General features: G+C 42.1%; 2 protein-coding genes across 2 annotated transcripts; one reads left to right on the forward strand and one right to left on the reverse strand.

Annotated features, from left to right (window-relative positions):
- Positions 1-679: 679 nt before the first annotated feature.
- Positions 680-20358, reverse strand: tmigd1 (transmembrane and immunoglobulin domain containing 1). Its single transcript, XM_036524405.1, has 6 exons — positions 20291-20358; positions 4541-4625; positions 2854-3132; positions 1848-2132; positions 1218-1321; positions 680-945 (listed from the first exon to the last, which is right to left on the reverse strand). The coding sequence occupies exons 2-6, from the start codon at positions 4596-4598 to the stop codon at positions 934-936; spliced, it is 738 nt and encodes a 245-aa protein (XP_036380298.1). The 5' UTR covers positions 4599-4625; positions 20291-20358; the 3' UTR covers positions 680-933.
- Positions 9274-23314, forward strand: slc47a1 (solute carrier family 47 member 1). Its single transcript, XM_036524406.1, has 17 exons — positions 9274-9556; positions 10332-10433; positions 10853-10921; positions 11706-11854; positions 14380-14422; positions 15775-15819; positions 16526-16623; positions 16752-16849; positions 17441-17554; positions 17913-17980; positions 18576-18684; positions 19015-19090; positions 19282-19351; positions 20079-20211; positions 21412-21506; positions 21721-21852; positions 22872-23314. Exons 1-17 carry the CDS (start codon positions 9386-9388, stop codon positions 23199-23201), a joined length of 1902 nt encoding a protein of 633 aa, XP_036380299.1. The 5' UTR covers positions 9274-9385; the 3' UTR covers positions 23202-23314.
- Positions 23315-23819: the final 505 nt, after the last annotated feature.

The raw sequence follows: 23819 nt of genomic DNA on the forward strand, positions 1-23819 counted from the left end.
AAACCCATTATAGATGGTATAAATCTCAGTTGAGATGAGCACCGCACCTGCCCTGCTCCCATGCCTGAGAACAAGCTGAACCGTTTTTTTTGCTGAGCCATATCGCTAGGTGAGACTCTTCATGAGTCATTGAATTCTGCGGATTATCTCCAAATTACTCAAGAAAGAGAGAATTATACCAGACAGGGCACACAGTGTACAAACTTCTAACTCCAGTGAATGGAATTGAACATATTGAAGTGGTGCAAATAAGTACAACATGTCCACAATAACTCACTTTCAGTGGGTTTTGTGCGGTGACATCTGCTTTTCTTCTTTTTTTTTATTGATCTCCTTACTGTGGGAACATTCAATACGAGAGCCACGTGCCTCGGGTGTCGGGTAATCCTTGACCGTGCCCTTCTAAAGTATCAATCTTTAACAGTTTTAATGGTTTTATTCTACTGGCACTCAAATGTTACTGCGTCAGGTGCACCGCTGTTGCTTTCTCTCATTGACAATCAATGTGTAACTTTGCGGAATGGGCTTCTGAGACCATTGCACAATAATTTCACTGCATTGTCTCTCAGGAATCTATTGTGGTTCTGTCCTACCAGGACAAAGGTTAATCAGGAATGCAAAAAAAAAAAGAAGAAAAAATTTCACCCAGGACATCTGTCTCACGCAGGTGGTGCTGCTTCCTTCAAACCTGCTGTTTTTTTTCTTCTAAAGATTAAAGAATCAATGCAAGGAGGGGCAAATGTAGGTGTTTTGCTAGTGTTCACTTGTTTAATCAATCCTGCTCACGTCCATGTCTAAGGTTCAGGGTGTGTAATTACTAGCAGGATGTCAGCCCAAACTATTCAATGGTTTAGCTCCTCCAACAGGGTTTTTAAAGGTCCGTCTCTTCTGAGCACAAGGGCTCAAATCTCTTCAGCCTGTGGGCAAGCACTCTTACTTGCAGCACTAAGAAAAGAGAGGGAAATGTTGCATTCAGTGCATGTCTTTGTATGATGTATGAAGTGTAGCTTGTACCTTGCCTGGGAAACTATTGAGACTCGGTCATGCAGCGCTTCTAATGTTTTTGACTCCTTATATGGCTATTTGCTTGTGTTGCGCTCTGCCTGACTTGTAAGCCGCTTTCGATAAAAGCGTCTGCCAAATGAATAAATGTAGATGTAAATTCTGTGCTGTATTAAGTGTACTTCAGAAGTCCTTACAAAGGAAAGTGTCTGTACCTTTGTGATTCTCTGCCACCTTGCGACAATGGCCAGGACAGTGGTGCAGAACACCACCACGACCCCAGCGATGATGGGGCCCAAGGGGAATTTCATAGTCTTATCTGGAGGAAAGAAGCAATCATTAGGACTGTCTGTACTGTTTGGAGATCTACCCCCCCCCCCCCCCCGCCAAATGAATATAGAACCTTTTGGTTGCATGTGATTTTAAGAACCAACTTGCTACCTTTACAAAACGGGAATCAACACGTGTCTTGGTAATTAAATATGACATATTTTTGAGTAAACATATAGGTAAAAGAAAGTAAATCGTATTAAATTTCCATTTCTGTTGCTTGTTTAACACCAAGGCCACATAGAATGATTTTAAAGCGTAAAGTGAGTTCAAATTAACAATAAATAATGAGCATACATAAATAATGAATGCATTTATTCACTGTTTTGTAATGGCACAAACAACTGATGTGTGGCCATGTATTTTAGATTCACAGTGATTGTTTCAGCAATCGTCAAAAACAGAAATAAGCACAGTAGGCCAGCATTTTTGGTAATTTGGTAGTTTTAGTAACCAGTGTATTTGTAAATGTAAGCATTTATCAGTCAGCTGTGAAGAGTAAGTACTGCACTGACCGTTCACGATTAGCTGGAAGGACTTCGTTCTTTCTCCATACTGGGGCGACAGGGCAACACAGCTGTACTTTCCCTGGTGGTTGTTACGTTTTACCCTGGAGATGGAGAGACGCGCCTCCATGCTGTCCTGGAACAACATGTAACCCCCGATACCCAGGTCCAGTTCCACACCATCTCGTTGCCAGGACACGGTCACCTGGGGGTTGGCGTGGATGTCGCAGGTGAGGGTCATGTCGCTGTCCTCTTCCACCATCACGGTGTGATTGCCGAACAAGTCTGGGGGAACTGGGGAGAAGGTCATCAAGTGAGCAGACGGCAAACAAGCTTGCATCGCATGGACGGACACACTGAACAGACACTCAAACCCACACTCACATCACACATTTACCTTTTATTCACTTCACTTTGTGTGTCTGCGACATGTTAGAATCCTTAACACATGAAAGCACACTTTACATGCAAATCAGAGCCATCGTGCTTTCTCTGAAACCACACATACAGTAAATGAGAGAAAGTCAAGAACCACAAACTTGCACCACCGTAACCTAAAGCCATAACACAAGACATTTTTTTGGAGGACTGAGATATTACATTACTGGCATTTAGCAGACACTCTTATCCAGAGTGACTTACATCAATTACAGGTTTTTTTTTTTTAAAGTTATCCATTTTTATACAGCTGGATGTTTACTGAGGTAACTCTTAGGTACCTTGCCTATGGGTACAGCAGCAGTGCCCCCCTTTTGGTTATAAGTCCTGCTCCTTAACCACTATGCTACACTGACATGCAGACTGTTTTAAAACACACTGTGTCCCTCCCAGATCTTGACTGGGGAAAGTAATGTTGGCGGTAAACTGCCATTACTCTGCACTTAGATAGAAATCAACAGCCACACTTATTATCATCCATATGTTAACACTGTCAATGTGATCACTGATACGCCACACCGGCGCCCTGTCCCGCAGCAGACAGGCCCCCTCTGTCCGGCCCCGTCGCTCGACTCACAGCGCACGTCCAGCTGGACCGAGGCGTTGGCGCTGGTGTCCCTTCTCAGCCGGCAGGTGAAGGTGACGCCGTCGTCGCCCTTGGATACGGGGCTCAGGCACAGGCTGCTCTGGCTCACTCGGTTCCCGTCCTTCAGCTCCACCAGGCCCTTGTCCCGGTACCACATCAGCTCCTCCGTCGACTCCACCCCCTCCGAGTGGCAGGTGAGCGACACCGTCCCCTCCACCTCCGTGCTGATCAAGCCAGAATTGGCCTGCGGGCTCGACACCACCCTGACAGCTACAAGAGTAAGCTGGTTAGCAAAGGTGAAAGCGCTATACTGACCGACCGCTCTCTGCAAAGCATGTGCGGGTTATGGCATATGACTGATCCCCTAGAAAACATATACAATAACAAAACAATAACATTACGTCATTTAGCAAACGCTCTTATGCAGAGCAACTTACAACAATTTCTGGTGTTTTTTTTTTTTTTAACAATGTTATCCATTTATACAGCTGGATATTTACTGAGACAATTGTGGGTTAAATACCTTGCCCAAGGGTACAACAGCAGTGCGATTGTGGGGAATCAAACCCACAACCTTTTTGTCACAAGCCCTGTTCCTTAACCACTATGGTGCACTGCTGTCCACTTTATTGACTAAGTGTGCCTTTACACATACGAGGAATCTGACTCCGGTTCCAGTGCCTCTCATAATGCTTTCATACAACATCAAGGTGACAAATACCAAAAAACAGTGGTGATACAACTAACAACGTACAACAAACAACATACAGTCATTATCAAATGGAATCAGGTTGGATGGATCAGATGGCCTTGTCATTAATTTCTCTGAATACACTGCCACACAAATTTGCCACATCTGCACATTTCTATCTTCTTAATCGCTGTAAACCTCAGGCATGAGCGGAGCACATAATGAACAGAATTATTTGATTAATTGATGCTGGTTATTCCTTAAATTACCGTCACACTGACATTCACAATCTCTTGTGTATCAGTCATACTGCATTTAGTCATGTTGGGTCCCTAATGCCTGTATAATTATGCAGGAATTTCATGTGGTCATTTCTTTTACAAACACAGCTGTCTTCTCTGGATTCCTTGGTTATTTTTTTCTCATTCTACTTTAACCCCAGCATTAACCTCAATTTGATTGTACACGTATGTAATTGCATATGTAATTGATATACAGTATAACTATCATTATGTGTACATTGTATGCATTCTGTTACGACATATTTGATTTTGTATCATTAAATCATGGTCATTTGCCTCAGATCACTTGATTACTTCCCTCAGTGATATCTGGCTAGTGCATTTACATTTCTAATTAATTTCAGATTAATTGTTGCTTTGGTTTTTGTTTCTTTGTAAGATTTCCCAAAGGTAATTTTAGGTTAAGCATTCTAATTTTAATCATTGCTATCATATAATTATTCCTTTATCCTGAACTATAAAGAACAGCGAATATTAATTGATATTAGAAAAACAATGAAAAGGACAATAAGGGAAAATGATTAAATAAAATTGTATCGATCCATTTTATACTGTATTTGCTTCTGTGTCATTTCTACTCTGCTCTGGAATTTCAAATGGTCTATAAACTGCATGGTGATGTTTGACAGATAAATATTAATAATAAAGTAATTGTGGTCAATGTGAAATTAGTGGTCTTGCTTACCTGTTAGATGAGGAGAGAAGTATAAAAGGAGGGAAAGAACAGTTAATGTTGGGCTCATTTTAACCACAAAAAAATCTCCAGGAACCTACAGAGGGAGAGAGACAGAAAAAGATCAAGGAGGAGAAAGAAACAGAAAATAACCTGGACATAATTTTCCATTTCTAATTAATTATTTGACAGGATCCACATCGTTCCAGCCTATGGGATAAGGGGTTCAGTTTGGCTGCAATATGAGAAGAAAATATGACAATGCATCAGTAAAATTATAAACAGAGCATGGCCCAACGAATGAGGAGGGCTGTCTTGACCACTGCCAAGTGATCGAGGAATCCCAATAGTACGCCCCGTGGTGCTTCAGTTCCCCAAAATGTCATAGAACAGGGAAAACAATTTAACGGAAAGAGAATAAAACATCAGAACACTATTATTTATTTGCGTGGGTGCTGTTTGCAGGTTACTTACCAAAGATCTTGAATTCTGTGTGACAGTCTCGCTTTGAAATCCAAAGGTTAGTGTAATGTCAGTAAAAGGAGGACGCTGTGTTCCCTGTAGGATTTATATAGTGTGGATGGGTTTTTATAGCATTTTCTTGAAATGACGCACCACTCCGGTGTCACTGTCACAAATGTTTTATAGAGTTAATTGCACCATGAGCAAACAGACAACTGACTGCTTCATTCCAGCTTCTGGCAATAAGTAAAAGTGTATTGAAAGGCATATTCAAATAAAAATGATATGGTATATATGTACAAATGATGCTTTCAGGTTTCTGTATTATTAAATATAGATCACATGAAGCTATAGCTAAAAGCTAAAAAAGCTGAATATCAACATATCTGGCAAACGAGGAGCTTTATTCTGACACTGGCATTAGGTCTCAGCTATTTGTAGATCGAAAGAGTCAAAAACGTGACTAAAATTAGACATTTCAATTCATTATGACTTGGAAAGAATTTATGATTCTTGTTTTCTCTGAAGCAATGGCCTTGGATTGGTCACTGTCCTCTATATGCCAACAATGAGTGAAAATCTGCAGGGAGCTTGACTAAATAGCACTCTTCCTGTTCATACAGTCAAAGGAGGGAAAGATAGTGATGAAGGTAGTGTTAAAAATGTCTTGGGGTGGTTAGAACACTAGACTCTGTACAGGAAACTAGATCCTGGGGTAGAATCCCTGAAAAGACAGAGATGTTAAGGTACCTTCTTTCCAGGTACCTTCAATGAGTAATAGGTAAATTGTAATCATCCCTTATGCAAAAAATATATATATATTTTAATCATAAGGAACCGCTTAATCTAGAGAAAATGGTTTTGTCTACAGATGCACTTAGAAGGTCTTGATATCAGTGTAAATCCTCTTAGTGCCTGAACAATGAAACAGACACTAAGGAATTGCACAGGTGAATGGCCATGGTTTCTTAAGGTTAATAAGTTAAGAGAATTTACCCTTGTGCTAGACACAGTAAAAATCCAGAATGCATTGCTGTATGGAAGTAATATTTTGTAAATATCTGATAGGAAATTTCATATTGTTTCCTTGAGTGATAAAATCAAGGGCTAAGCCATTCCTCAAGGTCAGGGACAGTTGGCAGAGCAGCTCCAGCACTTCAGAGGAAACAGGGATGTTGGTCTGCAAGCACAACACTGCCCCCATCTGGTATTTTAAGGCACTGCAGGTGTCTGAGCAAGGTCCTCCTGAGTAACATGTCACAATTCACAATCTGTCACTGCTAGTGATCATTCATCTACCCCAACTCACTGTGCATGTGTGTGTATGTGTGTGTGTGTGTGTTTGTGCGCGCGTGCATGCGTGGGTGTGTTTGAGTGTGAAGTGTTTTGTAGATGCCATGCGTGTGTGTTTATGTGTGTGTGTGTGTATGGGAGGGGGGGTTGAAGACTGTGTGTGTGTGTGTGTGTGTGTGTGTGTGTGTGTGTGTGTGTGTGTGTGTGTGTGTGTTTTGAAGCAAAAGAGAGAGAAAGAAAAGCACATTTCCCATTTTAAACAAACTCGCAGTTCAGAGTCCAGAATCTTACGCAAGAAACAGCGTGGTGTTCCTCTGTTTCACAAACGAGCTCTGCTTTCTATGGTCCACCACGTGACTACACCCCACCTCTGCCATCCCTGCTGTATTCCAGAGCCTGCCAAGTCCATTACAGATCCGAGGAGGTGTTACCCTCAAGCGCTGACCCGGGATCAGCGAACCTTCTCCTGAACTCCACCCCAAAAACCTGATCCAAAAAGCTGAATTGATTCAGGGTCAGTGTTTGCTTACACAGTCTGCACCTGATGTGTGTGCTGGGAGTGTGGGAGATCTGCCTGCAGGGGGAGCCAGAGAATCAATAGAGGTTGCACAAAATGATGCAAAGCAGTTTGGCCTTCATTTTCAGTGAGGAATATGTTCTGTTATTGCTTTCAGAAAATAATTTCTGGTGAAATATAGCACCAATAATACATATATTCTCCCGGCAGGCTGTTCACCCACACTTCCGTGCTTCAAACCCCATTATTTACAAAGGGAGTGACAGAAGTTATTACAAGCCTGAAATAGGTTTTACTCAAATAAACAAATGAAGGGACAGACATTTTCCCACAGACCTGGAAGAAAATGGACCTTAAAAACATATTTTTAAGAGCTGGAATACACAATTCAAAGGACAGTACAATCGTTTCATTTTCATCATTTAGCAGATACTCTTTGTCAGAGCATTTGTGTGTCAGGCCACTTCCAAAGCTAACTACTACCTTGGATGCTCTCTTTCTCTGTGTCAGTGTGTATTTTATATTGTATATAATAATTAATAAATGTATATATAATATTTTATATTTAAATGCTTTGTGGTCCATCTAGCAAGGCACTCATTTTGAATACAAGTTGACCCCATGATCCACTTTTGAATCCAGTTGTGTCATCTGTTAACAATCACAAAAAGTTGGATGAAAAATCAGGAAATATTCAAAAAATAAATAACATTTTTTAAAAAGTAATCAGTAGCACTCTTGTGGACTGTAGACCTCATTAATGTGAAATTAAAACCTTCCTTTTCTTAACAGTCTGCACTTTGAACAGTCTGGACTTGAATGGGTTTTTCAAATCATGATAGTGCTTTATGATTTGCCATATGGAGAATGCACATTTATTGTGTATTAGTGCTTCTTTGGTGTCTCATTCTCACAAATATAAACAAATAATCACAATTACTGATTTTATATGGTAAATATGGTAAATTGTATTTATTGATGTGTAGATAACTTCCTGATTCAATGTCATTTAGCAACGGCAGATTACTGAGATCAAGAAACAGAGATCAAGAACAGTTGTGCTGTTGAAAAGTTCAAAATACAGAACACAGAAGTGCAAAGACAACACTGTATTGGCTCATTACTGCACCTTTATTCCCGTGGGAACATATAATTCAATGTGTGTTGTCTCTGACTTTATTTTTATGATGAATGAATAGAGAGAGAAATACCCCAAAGAGTAACTGGATTGTGGCTGTGCCCTATGAAGTAAATTAAGATCCATGAAATAAAATCTCGCACTTGAAAGAATTGCTATATTGCAGTATTTCTCCGAGAGAGGTCCTTAAGAAAATGAATAACGTTTGATATGTCTGGGATTTCGGTGGGATCAGAGATCAAAGGTTAGTTGTATTTTAACCACTAAATGTTGTGGCTCCATCCGTGCCCATGATGGTTAATTTCTTCTCCCTAAGATGGAATATTAACACGTGTGTTTGGCAGCAGTCCCAGAATGTTGTCTTCAAGACTGTCATAAAAAGTTGTGTAACTTCACAAGACTATTTCTTTGTCTCCCATTGCGTTAATGTATTTTTTTCCAAGAAGAGTTGGGTTGTTTTAGGTCAAGGGGCATTATTTATCCAAGCTAAGGGGAAAGGGGGGGGGGGAGGGGCAAAGGTTATATGTGATATATTCTCAAAGCATGATCATATTTTTCAGCCATTAGGCTGTGATGTTAAAGACAGATTCCAGAATTATTTCTGACAAACCCCCTCCAAATCTTTTCAAGTTATTCATAATAAAACACTTTTAAGATCTTTGTCCTCACCACTTAATATGTAGTTATGTGGAGATAAGACCTCATAGGAAAACTTCTGAAGTATGTTTTAATAAGTGTGTAGTCTTATGAATTGCAAAGGCCAAAGTGAACCAGGTGGAGAAGTCACTTTGCCAGTAAGCCACAGCATGCAGCTCACTCTAGAGAATGAGGGAATGAGAGAATCAGTGCACTAATCTTAAACAGAGACGTAGTGAATGAGGGAGGTGTCTGGGTTTGGGAGGACCAGTCTGAAGAACGAGAGGAAGGAGACATGGGCCTGGATATACATGCGGTCAAAGTTTGTCAAAGAAAGCTGCCACAGTACAGCAGGGCAGTACTGTTTTCTTGTTGATTCTGGGTATCAATTAATTAAATCAGACCAGAAAATCCAGCGACTGCACCCCATGAAACCAGGATGGGCCTTCAAAGAAAATGCTTAGCTGTTTATATAGGCATTCCTGATAAGATTAGTGTGACGTTTAAGACTTGACCCTCCCCGCCCCCTTCCCTAGTGCCGCTGTGTTTCATACTGTGAATTATAAAGGCTTTGATTGTGGCTGCACTCACTGACACAGTGGCTCGGTGCTGGGTGCAGGTTACTTAATCAGTAACCTAAAGAGGGTTGTTTTTTTTTTTAAAAAAGTGGTGAAACCTTTGCGTCCATGTACTGCTGAGAGTAGCACTCCTGTAACAAGGCAGAACGGTGTTTCTCTCTCTCTCTCTCTCTCTCTCTCGCTCTCTGCCTCTCTGTGGCATTCTCCCGAAGGAACTCGGCTCCAGAACGACAATGGAGAAGCCCGGAAGCCCAGAAGTGTCCAGACCCCCACCGGGCACCGGGCAGGTCTCCGAGGAAACCAGTCCCAGTGCCAAGCTGTTCTGCTGCCGCTGTGTGAGACGCTGGGTCCCCCTGGCTTACAGAGAGGAGCTGTACCAAGTCCTGCGCCTGACCGGGCCTCTGGTGAGAGGGGGGCTCCCCTTCCAACCCTCCCCCTGTCGCCCCCCCAGGGCAAACAGGGCTCTCTGCTCAGCGATTGCTAAAAGTGTGACGATCATTGCTTGCGCTTTCTGTGACACAATAATGCAGTTTAGTTGTCGGTGGATGTAGTACGGTGCGAAAACTTCGAGCCACTTTCTGGATTGACACACAAGAGTGTCACTTCCATTGATGAGTGAGTACTGAATGGTGCAGATTCTTGCGTGTGGATTGGCTGTGGTGTGGCTCATGAGTGGGACTAAATTCATGCGTGCTGTGTGGTGCTGCTTTAATCAGGAATAGAGGTTATGACCGTGTTTGTTCTGACTGATATTTAAACAGCCGCAGGTGTCTGAGGGGGTGACATTATTTCCTTTGATCTTGGGCTCCAGAGTACCCAGTGTTTTTGAAGTGTTGTGTGGAAAGGTTGTTTTAGCCAATCACCGCTGAAAGGAGTGGTGACAGATGCTCCGTGACACGTGTGCCAAGCTCTGTTATGACTGTGGTTTGAAATGGAAGTGACCACCAGCTGGGCTGCTGCTAATTTCTGAAGCAGAGTTACGGCACTCAGGACGAAGCGAGAGATGGCGTGCTCATACATACTCGTACAGTGACCATATACGACACATTTGACAATGCAAATGTAATGTTGATCACACAGAACCCCAGTGTGTTTATATAGTTAGAATCTATCTGTGTGCATTCCATGGAGTCAATATGATTGGTGCACCACCCGTCTCATCTGTGTTTGTGTTTCCAGTTAGCGTCTCGGATCCTGAATTTCCTACTTCCGTTTGTCATCACCATATTCTGCGGACACCTGGGAAACGCAGAACTGGCTGGCTACGCCCTGGCCTCAGCGGTAATATTTCATACTGTCATTTATTTACGTAGCGCTATAGCCTTATTCAGGCCTCCCTGTGTAGCTTACTATTTCTGGTACATCACTGATGCTTAATGGCACAACAGCAGCATCCCACGCAAGTCCTTAACCTGTCACCCTCTGGCCTTTGGGTCCAGCTTACAAAGCACTCTACAGTGGCCCACTGAGGCTGTGTTCACACACAATACAGCAAATGGCATAAATACAGTTTAAACAAGTATTCAGTCACTGTTCATACTTGATCTCTACCAAGTTTTACAGTAAAGTTTCAAGTTTTACAGTAAAATGTATAAAGAATGCATTTGGTATGTCATTGGTAAGGAGCAGTCAAGGGACAAAGTATAAATTCGGAATATGTGAAATGCATATGAAACCAGGCTTTTGTTTTTACCTTTCAGACGATAAATGTCACTACAGCTGCAACTGGATGTGGACTAGCTCTAGCATGTGACACTTTAGTATCCCAGGTAAGTGTTCCACCGTTGGTTGTGGTTGCTGTGATGTTATGCAGGTGTATCCAGCTATCTGTAATGGTTAAAAACCCCCCACAAAACATACATAAATACACCAACCTGTTTTAAATGAGCAAAATCTATCACTAAACCCACTGAAGTCTTACAATGCCAATGTTATAGCAAATTATATTCACTCTTCGCTGATCATATACTTTCGGTACACTGACACTTACAATATGAAGGTAATACTCAATATTTCTGCATAGCCTTCATTGGGATTGTTATAATTACCCTTTCAGACTAATGCAACAATTTCCCTAATAACCACCACACAACCAGAGCAATGCCACCTTCACCCATTCAGAATAAAACTATAATTACCCATTTGGTTAGGATGCTTGTAGAGTGGTGCTGATACCAGAAAGGGCACAGGAAGGAGGAAATCAGGAGTCAAACTGTACACACAATGGATACATACTATGACTAGACTATAACTATAACTATATACTATATATAACTATGCATATCTATATACTACATACTGTATGTAACTCAATTCTGTGACTATAACTGGTCGAAAGTCCTATTCGATAGCTTAACTAAAACATTTCCCCAAATGGATGTCCATATTGGTGATGGCAACATGATATTTTTTTGAACCACAAAAGTTGAAACTGTAGTCCAAGTGCTTTGCAAATCAACATCGCAACATGCAAATGTATTGGTTTTAATAAGAGGCCAGATTCCAGTGATTCCGTTTCTGTGGTTTCTGTGGTTTCCGTGGTGACCTCCGCAGACGTTCGGGGGTAAGAACATGAAGCGGGTGGGAGTGATCCTGCAGAGGAGCATCCTCATCCTGCTGCTGTTCTCCCTGCCCTGCTGGGCCATCCTCATCAACGCCCAGTCCATCCTCCTCGCCCTGCAGCAGGAGGCCGAGGTGGCCAGGTGAGGGCGCTGTTGAACAGTTACAAACTGAGCCCTTTTTTTTTTTTTCCGGTTTCCATTTTCTCCCCAATTTGGAACGGCCGATTCCCCAAATACTGGAATGTCCATTTTGCCATCATCAATGTTCGGTCCCGTTGCACAACCCCCACTGTCAATCCGGGAGAACGTCACCTCCGAGGGTAGGTGATGTCAGCCGCTGCTTCTTTTCGCACTGCGGTCCACAAGCTAAGCTAGCACAGAGATGAGTCGGAGGAAGACATTTCGTATGCAGCTTTGGCACGTGGACCACAGGTGCCTGATTGACCAGCAGGGATCGCTGTTGCTAATGGGACCGAAGCCCCTGCCAACGTACCTACCCCTATCCCTGGCGGAACAAAGCCAATGTGTTCCGCCTGTGAGCTCCCGGTCACTGTCGGCTAGTGACACAATCGGGTTCGAACCCGGGCCGTAGCGTTTAGTCTGCACTCAGAACGAGTCCTTTTATCGACTGAGCCACTTGGGAGCCCCTACAAACTGAGCCTTCACAGAAACTGCTGCTGTACGGAAACCGATGATCTACTTGCTGACAGGCCTCGATTCAGAGTGAGCCCCTCGCAGACCCACGAATACTCATATCATGCGGATGGTCTGATAGCGGAAGCCGATAATTAGCATGACCAGCCCCTTCTCTGAATTGATCTTCTGATTATGCAGCGGGTTCATATCAGGTTCTGTGCCTTTTCACAGTCCATCCATCCAGACAGCAAATATTAGTACAGTGGAGTCATCTGACCTTAAACTGAAAAAGGCTAATAACTTACCTTTAAACTGCTAATTGTACTGAACCTTTTTTTGCTGTGATTAACAATTATGCCAATTTAAATAAGGATCATCCATCTGTAGCTTTTCCCTCAACTTTGTCTAATGTGCTAGCATACAATTCCTACCTAGCATTTGAACGCTAAACTTGAAAAGTACAATAATATCAAAAGGCTGATCTCCAACCTCAAACTTCAATAATAACACTTCTCACAATCTCCAGCCTCAAAACAATATAATGTAACCCAATGTAACCCTCTTTGTGCTTAAGGTCAAGAACACAAACATCATTCTACCCCCATTAAATGTACTTACAGTATATAGAAAAAACAAGGGTTTGATCCATGTTCTTCAAGTCAAAACACTGTTGATCTTGAAAAACATTCTCTAACATATTCAGGACCTTAAGTTTTTAGCCTCCAGTGTTACAGGCTCATAAACTGGATCAGTGGAGTTATGCTGCTAAAGAACATCTTTTCAAGTTATGATTTTACAGCATAGTTCTCTTTTTACTTGCTGTTTACACATGAACAATTGATGCAGTAGTCAACTGCTTCAATATTAAAAGAGGCAGCATTTTTTTGTAGTAAAAAGAATCCTTTTCTCAAGTCTCTTTGAAAAACACCAAAACGTTATTCCCTAGGGACGGACTGTTTATCTCTCTCTCTCAAGAATCTGAAGATGAAAAGACACGGGATTTATCAATTTAAAATGGTCTCTGGTTTCATCATTAGATAAAGCTAGACTGTGGCTATTTAAACATTCATGAACTGCAATCTGTCATACACAGTCAGATGTATGTGCATAAAATCCTAACATGTGGAAATATGGGTCTTGAGGGTGGAGCAGGTTTTGAAATTTTAATCTGAAAGTCGAGTGCTGCATGATTTTTGCATTCACAGAAATTACCGGAATCAGTAAAAGGTCAATATGCTTGACCTTTTATTGACTGCGACAGCAAAAATGAGGTCAGCAGAGATAATAACAGCTTTTAATCAGAACATAGAAGGGGAACTAAGCAATTAAATTATGGTTCTACAAAATTTTATAACCCAAGGCCTAACACTTGTCCTCACTGGACACAGTGGAATCAGAGGTTGATAGATATAACCTTAACAAATCTCAGATTATTATTCATTATTCATGAAATTGATTTTAATACCATCATCTAAATTGTACAGAGAATAACGCTCAACATGTCCATGCTAACAACGACAACTAATGATTTCATGTTTCCAAACGCATCAGATAAAATCTGAGAGTTCAGTTTCTCTGCCCTCTTGAATGCAAACAGGTTTCTGATACAATTCTAATGGGGTGTAAGATGCCTATAACAACGATTACAATCAGCATGAACAAAGAGGAGGCTATTATGCATTGTTAAGCATCCATTCAGTAATCCTCTGATTATTACAGTAAGTAGGAGAACTTTTTAAAAAAAATCCTGAATATTTCAATACTGAAAATGGCTCCATCTTTCAGCACAATTTAAAGTACATTGAAATCTTAAATCTGAACATCCCGTTCCACAGAGACATCATGCAAGTATCTGAACATGAAGGTTTTTCTTGATTTCCTTGCCTCATGAACGAGCTCAAATAGAAATCCCTGAATATAAAGAGAACATGAAGGATGAGTCAGGTAGCACATACTGATAGCCTCCAATCTGTCACATGAATGTATTGTTTTTAATCTAAATGTAAACCAAATATTCCTCTCCATTTCAGGATAGCTCAGCTTTATGTGATGGCTTTCCTGCCTGCAGTTCCAGTAAGTAAGCAGAGAGATGTGTTGAATGCCATTTCCCCCCTGGTTCTATCATAACTAGCGACCTCAGTCTTGCCATTATTTCTCTTTCATGCACTGTCCTCAAAGTATATATACTTATACTATAGAAATCCATAACAGTGACCTACTTAATTGTGAGGGATTGCCAGTATCCAGCCATGACGCATTAACATAGCAGCAAGTTACATTAAAGAATTTAAGAAAGATTAGGTGGCACTGCTTTGGAATTGTGCTTGTCCATTTTGTGTGAAGACAAACTGTTTGGTGCAATTTGGTTTCATTTTGATATCAAAATTTTTAATGGCAGGCAACTTTTTTTTTTCAAGTGTTTTTGCTGACCTATAGAGAATGAGTATTTAGCGAATGTGAGTGACTTGTCTTTTTGTACACTCGTTGCATATCAGGACAGGGATGAAGTACGATTTGGCATGTTATTACCAAGCAAGCTTGCTAGTTAGCTCGTGATTTAGTGAGCTGACTGAAAATTAAATTAACTAGTGAGCCAACAAGCACAAGTAAGTCATCCTTATTTACTTGCTACCTTAATAAGCAGGCACTTTGACATTTATTTCTGCAGCAAAAGACAGCTTTGACCACTAATAGTTTGATTGATACATACATGTTAGTTTTTAATTTGTTAATTTAAAAAACATGATTTACATTTTACAAAGCTGAATGACCTGGCTAACTGGCTAATGGAAAACTGGCTACACAGCAACCCAGTTTAACCCAATGTAGGATGCAGCTGACCTTGAATAGCAAATCTATATTGGGGATGTTACGGCTTACCATTTAACTCTGATACCTGTCATCAGCTAGCAACACTGTTGTTAAATCAGAAGGGAGTGTCATAGACATGCTTTTGCAGACTGTAGATGTTTTTAATATGTTAAAATTATTATTATTAATCTTTGGTCATGAGTGTATTTGGTTAGCTGGTTTTATGCCCCACCAGTATGACCACCATCTATTTGCAGCCAAAGGCAGAAGATGTCCTGCAATTAGCTATAATGTGTGACAATTAGTTGAAATGAGGAGAAAACAGTGGTGGGATAAATCCAAATACCTGAACATTTTTGATGGGGTAATTTTATTCATTCAGGTTAGAAATTTAATTCAAATTAAAATAGAGAAGAAAAAGAAAATAATAAGGAAGAATGTACAAATGATCCAAATTTGGACATTTATTTTGTGACTGTAATGAGATTGCATCTGCACTCTGGTTGTACCTACACTAGATGTTTAAAAGAGGTTACATAGCTCAGAATTTAATGTTTTAAATGTCTAATGTAAATGTTTTTAATGTTAAGATATGTATATACATCTCTTCACAGGCTATGTTCCTGCATCAGCTGCAGGTGGCATACCTTCAGAACCAGGTACAACGTTCTCGCCTTTTGTAGAGCTGCAAGTTGGTGTTTTGCTAACCCAGGAATATGTCGTCATACGTCATGTCACAATCCACTGCGGGGACATACTCTGAAACTAGTCTGGAAATGACACGTGTTTCTGTAACACATGAATGGCAATTATAGAGAGGACTGATGTCAGATAATCAGAATTTCTGAACCCCTACCAACCTGGTCCAAAAAATGTGACTTCAGGTGGTCTGCTTGTGTCATTAAGGATCACATTCTGTATCTCAAAGAATAACCTTGCAGATCACATTGTAGTACACAAATGCATTACAATACATTACATTACATTACATTACATTACATGGATTTAGCAGATGCTCTTATCCAGAGCGACTTCCACCATAATAGAAAATAAGTGTAACCATTCAAATTAAACGAGCAACAGTGTCAGACCAGGCTGACAACACTCCCAGACCAGCGAGTGTGAGCATAACATTATTCAAGCCTTACTACAACTTGTGCACTCTGACGAAAGCCAAGTATACTACAATACAACAGTCCCTAGAACACAAATTATAATACGCTGTAAAACTACACATAAAATTAGCAAGAAATGCAAGAAGTAGCAGGTGTTAGGGGGTGGGGATAGAAGTGGAACCGAGATGCAGTCTGAAGAGGTGGGCCTTCAGGAGCCTACCCGCGTGTTGATCTGATGTTTCGTGCCCAGGGTATTATTCTGCCCCAGCTTTACACAGCTGCGATGGCCAACGTCATGAACGTGGCGACAAACTACATCCTGCTCTTCTGGATGGACCTTGGAGTCAGGTAGGTGTGCTGCGTATTTATTATTTTTTTGTTTCGCTCTTTCGTATGTTGTTTTCATAACAGTAACTGTTTATGCTGGTAGCTGTTTGCATAACGATAATAATAAAAGTGTGCACATTTATTACTAGAGGGTCTGCTGCAGCCAACAGCATAGCTCAGATCAACATCTGTCTTCTCCTGTTTGCCTACATCCGCTGGAAGAAACTGCATACCAAAACATGGGGAGGTAAGTGGATGACAGGTTACTTACAGAGTTACCTATTAAGTGATTCATTTTTAGGCCAGGAATGAAAAATAGCGGTTGACTACTGCCAGCTTTTAAAGGGTGGTTGCTATTTTTCTGCTGTTAAAGAGGTGGCAAATGCTAAGAAACGGCAAGCTGAGGAAGCTGGTTTTCAAGGGAATATTAAAAATCTTAAGCTGAATAGCTACACAACACAATATGAAACAGGACGTTGAAGTGATGCTGTTTGTGCTTTCTTCATTGCACATATTCAATGTATAGTTGTCATCGTCTTCTTGGTGAGTGTGCCTTAGTCCTGGTCATTGAGACTGTTAGAATTGGCAGCTTTTTGCTCTAACCAAGCTCTGAACTAAGTGGGTTTAATTGAGCTCACAAGTAAATATTTATCTGGAAGCGACATCCCTTGACAGTTACCTGCTGTAAGTTCTTTGCAAAAGAAAAGACAGTCATTGCACTGGTAATTGTGTCACAATGATACCATGATGGTCGGTCAGCTCATCTATAGCAGTTTGTGCTGGTGTGGTGCATGAGTGCAGGACTGAATCTGTGTTTGTTATCTGCTGCCCCCTACAGGTTGGTCCAGTGCATCGCTTCAGGAGTGGGGCTCCTACATGCAGCTGGCTATCCCCAGTACACTAATGTTGTGCTTTGAGTGGTGGATTTATGAAATTGGGGGGTTCTTTGCAGGTAGGTCCATTTGTCAGAATTAGAGATGTATATAGTTCTGTTTGGAGTCTGAATATAATGACGTGCCATTAAGTTCACTGGCAAGTCACCCCCAAATATGATATGATGAAAGTGACAATGGTTTACGATGTGTGTGAAGTTTTTGCGAGTTTTCATGCTCAAAAACAACATGACATAGAATTACATTTTCTTTTAGACTGCATTAATATTCATCTTTGTGCTATATTTCGTTTATTTATTTTACTTAAGTCGTTGAATCCTTTTTTTTTCCCCGTAAGCATTTACAGAAGAGACCGACCCATGGAGACTGATAAGTACCATATGTGTTTTTGTCCTCCCTCCCTCTGTGCGCTGCCAGGCATGCTCGGGGAGGTGGATCTGGCTGCACAGCATGTTCTGCTGGAGCTTGGAGCCATAACCTACATGGTACGCTGAGGAGAAAATGCTGACGAATGCCCCGGCACTCATTAACAGCCCAGACTCAAGCCCTGCACGGACCAGTTAGACATTACTTACAGAAGTTTCACCAAGATATTTTTTTTTGCTAAGTCACGGTTGAACTGAGGTTTAGAGTAAATTTCTGCAGCAAATCGTGAATTGGCGTTAGCTGTGTTTTCGAGAATTTAGAAACCATACTTTTTTTTTTCCACCGCAAGGAATTTAATCGTAAAACCTTTAAAAAGTTTGCTGCACTAAATTGTCAGTTCTGTATCAGTATTGTTTCCCCCTCTTTCTAATAAGTTTGCATGACTGTGTGGGGTTATGCTTGTGTGTCTGTGTTGATGTATGTGCTGTGCTTGTGTTGTTTCTGTACTGGGTTTTTTTGGTGTCTGTGTTGATGTATGTGCTGTGCTTGTGTTGTGTCTGTACTGGGTTTTTTTGGTGTCTGTGTTGATGTATGTGCTGTGCTTGTGTTGTGTCTGTGGTGTGCTCATGTTGTGTCTGTGTTGATGTATGTGCTGGGTTTGTTTGGTGTCTGTGTTGACTAACGTGCTGTGCTTCTGTCCTCTCTGTGGGTCAGTTCCCTCTGGGTGTCCATGCTGCTGCCTGTGTGCGTGTGGGTAATGCGCTTGGGGCGGGGGACACCGCAAGAGCCCTCCTCACCAGCAAGGTGACTTTAGTCCTCTCAGGTGAGTCCGATCCTGATTTCTGCCATTACATTACATTTTTACATTATTGGCATTTAGGAGACACTCTTATCCAGAGCGAGTTACATCAGTTACAGGTTTTTACAATGTTATCCATTTATACAAGGTGGATATTTACTGAGACAATTGTGGGTTAAGTACCTTGCCCAAGGGTACAACAGCAGTGCGCTTGTGGGGAATTGAACCAGCAACATTTCGGTTATGAGTCCTGCTCCTTAACCACTATGCTACACTGCCTCTACACTGCCCATGATTGCCTGTCAGACACACGCCTTCCTTGTGACAGTTTGGTAATTCTGTTTGACATTGCAGGTGTGCTGGCTGTATTTCAAGGGATCGTACTCGGCTCGACTAAAACAGTGATCGGATTCATTTTTACCACCGACGTGTAAGTGGCGACATGAACACATCGCTGCTCCTCTGTTCAGATTTCCTCACAATGAATAAAAAGGGAAGGAAAACATGCCGTGGCAGGCTGGTATGAAACTGTCACTGTTCAGATTAGCATTCCTTTCGTGAGAAAGAAAAGCTGTGCTTTAATTACCCACTCCATGTTCTCTCATCTCTGTGTTTTTACAGGAACATTGTGGAGCTGGTCTCCAGCCTTTTAAACGTGTACATCTTCCTACAGTTTTTTGATGCCCTTGTGGTGAGTCATCAAATGTCTGCTAAGAGGGCTGCTCTTTTTTTTTTCCCCCAGCTGCTCTATTTTTTCTGCTTGGAGTCCTCTCAACATTTCAAAACATTTCAAAGCATTGTTTTGAAAAAAAAAAAAGGCTGAAGTGGTGCAAATGAATGCTATTCAGACTATTTCATTATTAATATACTCACATTGTCACAGAGGAAGACTGACTGGGGGCTTATTTTTTTCTGACATATGCCTCGTTTTTTTGAGCTGTAATTTCTACACTTTGATATGCTAAAGTATGAAGTGATAATTATAGACGTTTAACAATACATGCGTGTCAAATATCAGAATGTCATAATGTAAAAAAAAGAGCTAATTTAGCAGCTTGTAATTTTATATATCATACACTGTATAAAGAAAGGTACATGCATGAAAGCATCAATGATTTATATACTGATATATATTTGGTATATTTTATATACTGGATATGCAACACATGGTTTCGCGTGCTGTATTCCTTTTGCTTTAACATTTTAGCATGAATTTTTCATGAAAGCTCTGCATGTTACATTGCGTTGATAACGATTGCTGTTGTAAATGAAGTCTGTTTCTCTTAATATGGTCAATACTCCACCTTAATCTGCAAAGGTCCACAAGAATGACAGTTATTGATCATTGCATGTGGTGGCTGACATCAGAGTTGCATATGCGTAGACCCTGAGCGGACGTTGTGCCTGTCTCTCACCAGTGTGTCAGCTCTGGCATTCTCCTGGGTTCAGGGAAGCAGAAGATAGCCGCCATGGCTAATCTCATATGCTACTACTGCATCGGACTCCCACTGGGTATCGCCTTGATTTTTACAGCTGAACTGAGGATAATGGGTAAGCTTCTTTTTCCTCACACACGTATTCACAAAGAAAAAAGTGACAAGATTAAGGGAAAGAAAAAAAAAAAACTTACCAGGCCGTAATCTGAACGTACCGGGTTTCTTCATTTTGTAATGCCATGGGGGAATCCTTATACAGAAGATGCTGTGTTCCCTCCTTCTGTGACCTCTCTGTGAACTCTTTGATCACTGGTATTTCCATTTCACGCGCAGTCAAATAAAAAACCCACAGGGATGGGAAATGAATGCTGATCTGTTTTTGATAGCATCCCCGTTTCAAATGTAAGCATCGAGTGTAAACCATACTGTGCTCCGGGATGATGGCCCAGTGATCAAAGAAAACATTCTTTGGAGGTTTAATTTCCAGTTGAATGAACAGAAGAAAGAGGAGTGTTCAGATGAAGGGAACGGAGACGAATCATGCTTCCCTTTCTAGGAACATCAGATTCTGATTGAAGGGGACCAATGAAAATATGGCAATTTTAAATTGCCTGATGTGTGGCAGTGAGTTTCAGTGTGTGTTGGTGTGTAGGAGGGATACTTTTAATGTATCCTAGTATGTGAGAGGGAGAGATTTGGTGTGCCCTGGTGTATAGCAGGAAGGTTTTAGTTTGTACTGATATGTGTGAGGGGGAGGTTCAGTGTGTCCTGGTGTGTGTAGGAGGGAACTTTAGCATGTCCTGGTGTGTAGGGGGGAATTTAGTGTGTCCTGGTGTATAGGAGGGAATTTTAGTGTGTTCTGGTGTAGGAGGAAGGTTTTACTGTGTCCTAGTGCATATGGGGAGTTTTAGTGTTTCCTGATGTGTAGGAGGGAATTTTAGTGTATCATGGTGTATATGAGCAGAGTTTTAGTGTGTCCTAATGTGTGTAGGAGGGAGAGGTTTAATGTGTCCTGGTGTGTAGGGGGGAATTTTACTGTGTCCTGGTGTGTAGGAGGAAAGTTTTAGCGTACCATGATATGTGTGGGAGGAGACTTTTAGAGTGTCCTGGTGCATGTGGAAGGGAGAATTTTGTGTGTCCTGGTGTGTAGAGGAGAATTTTAGTGTGTCCTGGTGTGTAGGAGAAAAGTTTTAGTGTGCCATGATATGTGTGGGAGGGAGAATTTTGTGTGTCCTGGTTAGGCGATGGGATTAGTGTGCTCCTGTGTGTTGAGGTTGGCTGACTCCTCTCTCTTCTCATCTCTCTCTCATTTCAGGACTCTGGCTGGGCCTGCTCACCTGTGTCATCCTGCAAAGCTGCTTCTTCATCACCCTCATCTTCAAGCTCAACTGGCAACGTGTGACTGAGGAGGTAGGGCTCTCTGAAAACTCTCTCTCTCTCTCTTTCTCTCTCTCACTTTATTGACTCTTTAAGCAGCCCTTTTGCTTAAGTTGTTACTTTAGTTTCACTATTACACAGGCGTCTCTTCTCACCGTGTACACCGTATGAGTTTAGCTCTGTGCGTCTAACAGCCGTGTTTTTCACCTCTTCCCATTACTGACAAGTATCTTTGTCACCATGACAGGCCATGAAGCGTGCTGGGAAGAACAGGCGGATGACGTGCGTGGGGTCAAAGCCGCCCATCGGAGAGCCTGTGATTGACTCTCTGGCCCCTGAGGGCAGCGTAGCCTTGGAGCAGGCAGCAGACAGCGGGGTGGTGAGTGTCCCTTGAGATCTCATCTTTGCGCTTCGGGGTTGGAGGCCAGCGTGTTTCAACGGCATCTGATATGTTTGTCCACCTCATCTTCTCTCAGTCATTTCTTTATTTTCGGACCCCTTCATCTCATTTGACTGGGGCCACATGCATGCTTACATTATTATTATTAGTATTGTCATTTAGCAGATGCTCTTATCCAGAGCTACTCACACATTTTCTCACTCATACAATTTCTACTTGTTATCCATGTATACAGCTGGATAGGTCATTCTGGGTTAAGTACCTTGCCCAAAGGTACAGCAGCAATGCCTCAACGGGGAATCAAACCAGCAACCTTTTGGTTAAAGCCCTGGTTAAAGCCCTGGTTAAATTTGTTATTTATAAGTTACACTTGTGTGTATTGCAAAATTGCTTGCAATTTTCAGGTGTTTCATTGACTCTGTTGGCCATTGTGATAAAGCCCTACATTAAGGTGAACCAGCTTCTTTGAAATACAACTAGAGAACATAGGTCAATTAAGCACAATCAAACCTGATAATCTGATGTTAAGGCTTGAGTAGTGATAGCAAAGGTGAAGTCATACTTAACAGGCATTACATTACATTACATTACATGCATTTAGCAGACGCTCTTATCCAGAGCAACTTCCAGCACATGCTTACAACTTCCTCTAAGCACCCCCATAGGCCTAACCACACTATGGGGGTGCTTAGAGGTGCATTGCACCCCCAGACAGACCTCAGTGCACCCCCAGTTGTCTCCTTATATCCCGATGTGTACACAGTGTTTATGACTTTTTTGTGCACCCCCATGGATTGCAGTTGCACCCCTCTGTATTGTCCCCTGGCACCAAGCCTGCTTACAACTGGTGTGTGTTGTCAAGGGCTGATAAGCAATAGCAAAGGTGAAATCATACTTAACAGGCTTTCAGTACAGGTGTGTAGGTGTGTCTGAAATTCAAGCTGCAGTGGGTGGTGGTGGGGACATGGCATGGTGATGCTGTGTTTGTATTCCTCCAGACACAGCCTGTGAATGACAAGGCCAATGGCTACACTTCCGTGAGCACCCAGGAGCTGGGGCGGGTGGGGGGCGGCAGTGGGGGGGTGCGGGAGGAACAGGGGGACGCGGAGGGGGACCTGCCGCCCAAAGCCCTCCTCTCCGTCACTCAGCTGGTGCTGCGGCGCGGCCTGACCGTGCTGGCCGCCGTGCTGATGCTCGCAGTGGGCGTGGCGCTCCACCTGGCGTTCCCACCTTCGGACAGCCTGATGCAGCCGCGGGGAAACCTCACCCTAGACACCGAAAACTCCTCCTTCCCGACGCCCCTTCTGAACGCGTCCCTGCTGGCGTGAAAGCGCTTCCTAGCGGGCTCACCGACACTGGAGAATGGAGAAAGTGTTTCTGCCCTCCTGTCTTCCCTCCTCCCAGCTCTGTGAGCAGTGCCTCCCTCTCTTCCCCCGCAACACACCCCCCACACCCCCCCCCCCCCCCCCACATGGCACTATGACCATGTGCTCGCCCCCTTTTCCTTGCCCCCACATTGACGGTATGAGGGGGGCAGCCGGGCACTGATTCTTGGGGAGAACCCACCCTTTGGTACCAGAAACACTTCAGCAAACCGTGTGCAGGCTCAGGTGGGAACGAAATGTCATAAATAGATGTAATGTATCATAATGTCATAGATGGAACAAAAAAATTCACAACCCGCACATGATTCAGTTTCTTCCATTTTATTCAGATAGGTCAGAATACTTAGACTACTCATCAATATATATTCAGTTATAGAGAGCTTCAGAATAAGAAAATGGTTGTAGTTTGAGCATCAACTTCACCAGCTGTGGGGATGGGGGAGTTGGTGGTGGCCACTCAATTTTATTTCTATTGAACAGCAGTAGTTTTTTCTAATTTCTTTATTAGTTTTGCTTTTATAATGTAATAATGTTCAATGAACATGATGTGATGTGTTTTGT

This window comes from Megalops cyprinoides, chromosome 3 (genome assembly GCF_013368585.1).
Source record: "Megalops cyprinoides isolate fMegCyp1 chromosome 3, fMegCyp1.pri, whole genome shotgun sequence".
Lineage (NCBI taxonomy): Eukaryota > Metazoa > Chordata > Actinopteri > Elopiformes > Megalopidae > Megalops > Megalops cyprinoides.

Bases quoted from the DNA above. Each gene is read 5' to 3' on its own strand.
- slc47a1 (XM_036524406.1), top strand. From the start codon at position 9,386: ATGGAGAAGCCCGGAAGCCCAGAAGTGTCCAGACCCCCACCGGGCACC. The intron at 9,557-10,331 runs GTGAGAGGGGGG...TTGTGTTTCCAG, and splicing joins TGCGCCTGACCGGGCCTCTG to TTAGCGTCTCGGATCCTGAA. The intron at 15,820-16,525 runs GTACAACGTTCT...TTTCGTGCCCAG, and splicing joins TGGCATACCTTCAGAACCAG to GGTATTATTCTGCCCCAGCT.
- tmigd1 (XM_036524405.1), bottom strand. From the start codon at position 4,598: ATGAGCCCAACATTAACTGTTCTTTCCCTCCTTTTATACTTCTCTCCT. The intron at 3,133-4,540 runs GTAAGCAAGACC...TTACTCTTGTAG, and splicing joins CTTCTCTCCTCATCTAACAG to CTGTCAGGGTGGTGTCGAGC. The intron at 2,133-2,853 runs GTGAGTCGAGCG...CCTTCTCCCCAG, and splicing joins GGTCCAGCTGGACGTGCGCT to TTCCCCCAGACTTGTTCGGC.